Source organism: Nanorana parkeri, unplaced genomic scaffold (assembly GCF_000935625.1).
Source record: "Nanorana parkeri isolate BGI_ZX_2015 unplaced genomic scaffold, ASM93562v1 scaffold113, whole genome shotgun sequence".
Taxonomy (NCBI): domain Eukaryota; kingdom Metazoa; phylum Chordata; class Amphibia; order Anura; family Dicroglossidae; genus Nanorana; species Nanorana parkeri.
Genome location: NW_017306381.1, coordinates 247,022 through 247,878, shown reverse-complemented (window position 1 = coordinate 247,878; position 857 = coordinate 247,022). Strand labels below are relative to the sequence as shown.

The 857-nt window shown below is 42.7% G+C and overlaps 1 protein-coding gene across 3 annotated transcripts in view; it reads right to left on the bottom strand.

Annotated features, from left to right (window-relative positions):
• Positions 1 to 350: 350 nt before the first annotated feature.
• LDB1 (LIM domain binding 1) overlaps positions 351 to 857 on the bottom strand; it is a 136,898-nt gene continuing 136,391 nt past the window's right edge. For all 3 annotated transcript variants that reach the window (XM_018553214.1, XM_018553212.1, XM_018553213.1), the window contains exon 11: positions 351 to 605. In XM_018553214.1, the coding sequence (XP_018408716.1) occupies positions 375 to 605 (231 nt within the window). In that variant the 3' untranslated portion in view covers positions 351 to 374. The remainder of the gene's footprint in view (positions 606 to 857) is intronic.

Here is an 857-nt window from a genome sequence, read left to right as displayed (position 1 = left end):
ACATGTTTTCCAACAGTACATCCCCAATCTTCCCTACTTCCGTTTCACCCACCCCCTCCCGGGACACAAGAAATGCCAAGGCCCTCTTGTTCGGAAGCAGTTAAAGGGTCCACAGTACCTCAGTCCTTCTTTAGCTCTTTAGCTCTCACAGTAACCCCTTTCCTAGAAAGGCATGACCTGAAGAAAAGGGGTTCATTTTAAAATGTCATTTTTTATTTCAATTTACAGGTAGATAAGTTCCAACTTTTTTTTTTTTATTTTTTTTTTTTGTATGGTTTTTTTTCTCGGCTTTTATTTTAAAACAACATTTTTTTGTTCCTCCGCATGGGCCTGTTATACACATATATATATTTTATTTGAAGGGTTTTGTGTGTTTACTGTGAAGCCTGTGAGGTCGGGTTTTCTGATTTGCTCTCTTGACTTGAAGGCGGTTTGCTGTTCCAGGGGCTGTTGGCGCCAAGCGCGGGAGAATTATTGAAGCTGTCCTCGTCGTCAATCCCATTGGCGGCGTCAAATTGAGTGTTCTCCAGGCGGGTTATCAGTCGTTCGTCTTCATCCCCGAACTCTCCGCCCATCAGGGTTGGTTCGCCCACCACCATTACATCCTGAAAGGGAAGAGTTCCACAAACATAATCAAGGTAGAGGCGAGTCCCTTCCTTCCACAACTACGCGTGGTCAGAAGCGGCTTCTTGAAGCTCAGTGGGCAGCTGAGGCCTGAAAAAATGCATGTAACATAAGGATAGTGGGATGAAAGTGCTAACGCTATCACAAAGAAGCATGTGTAAGTCATTGAGCGATATAGTCAAAGAAAATAGACAGTGGTGCATTCTATGTAAAAAAAAATATATATATATATA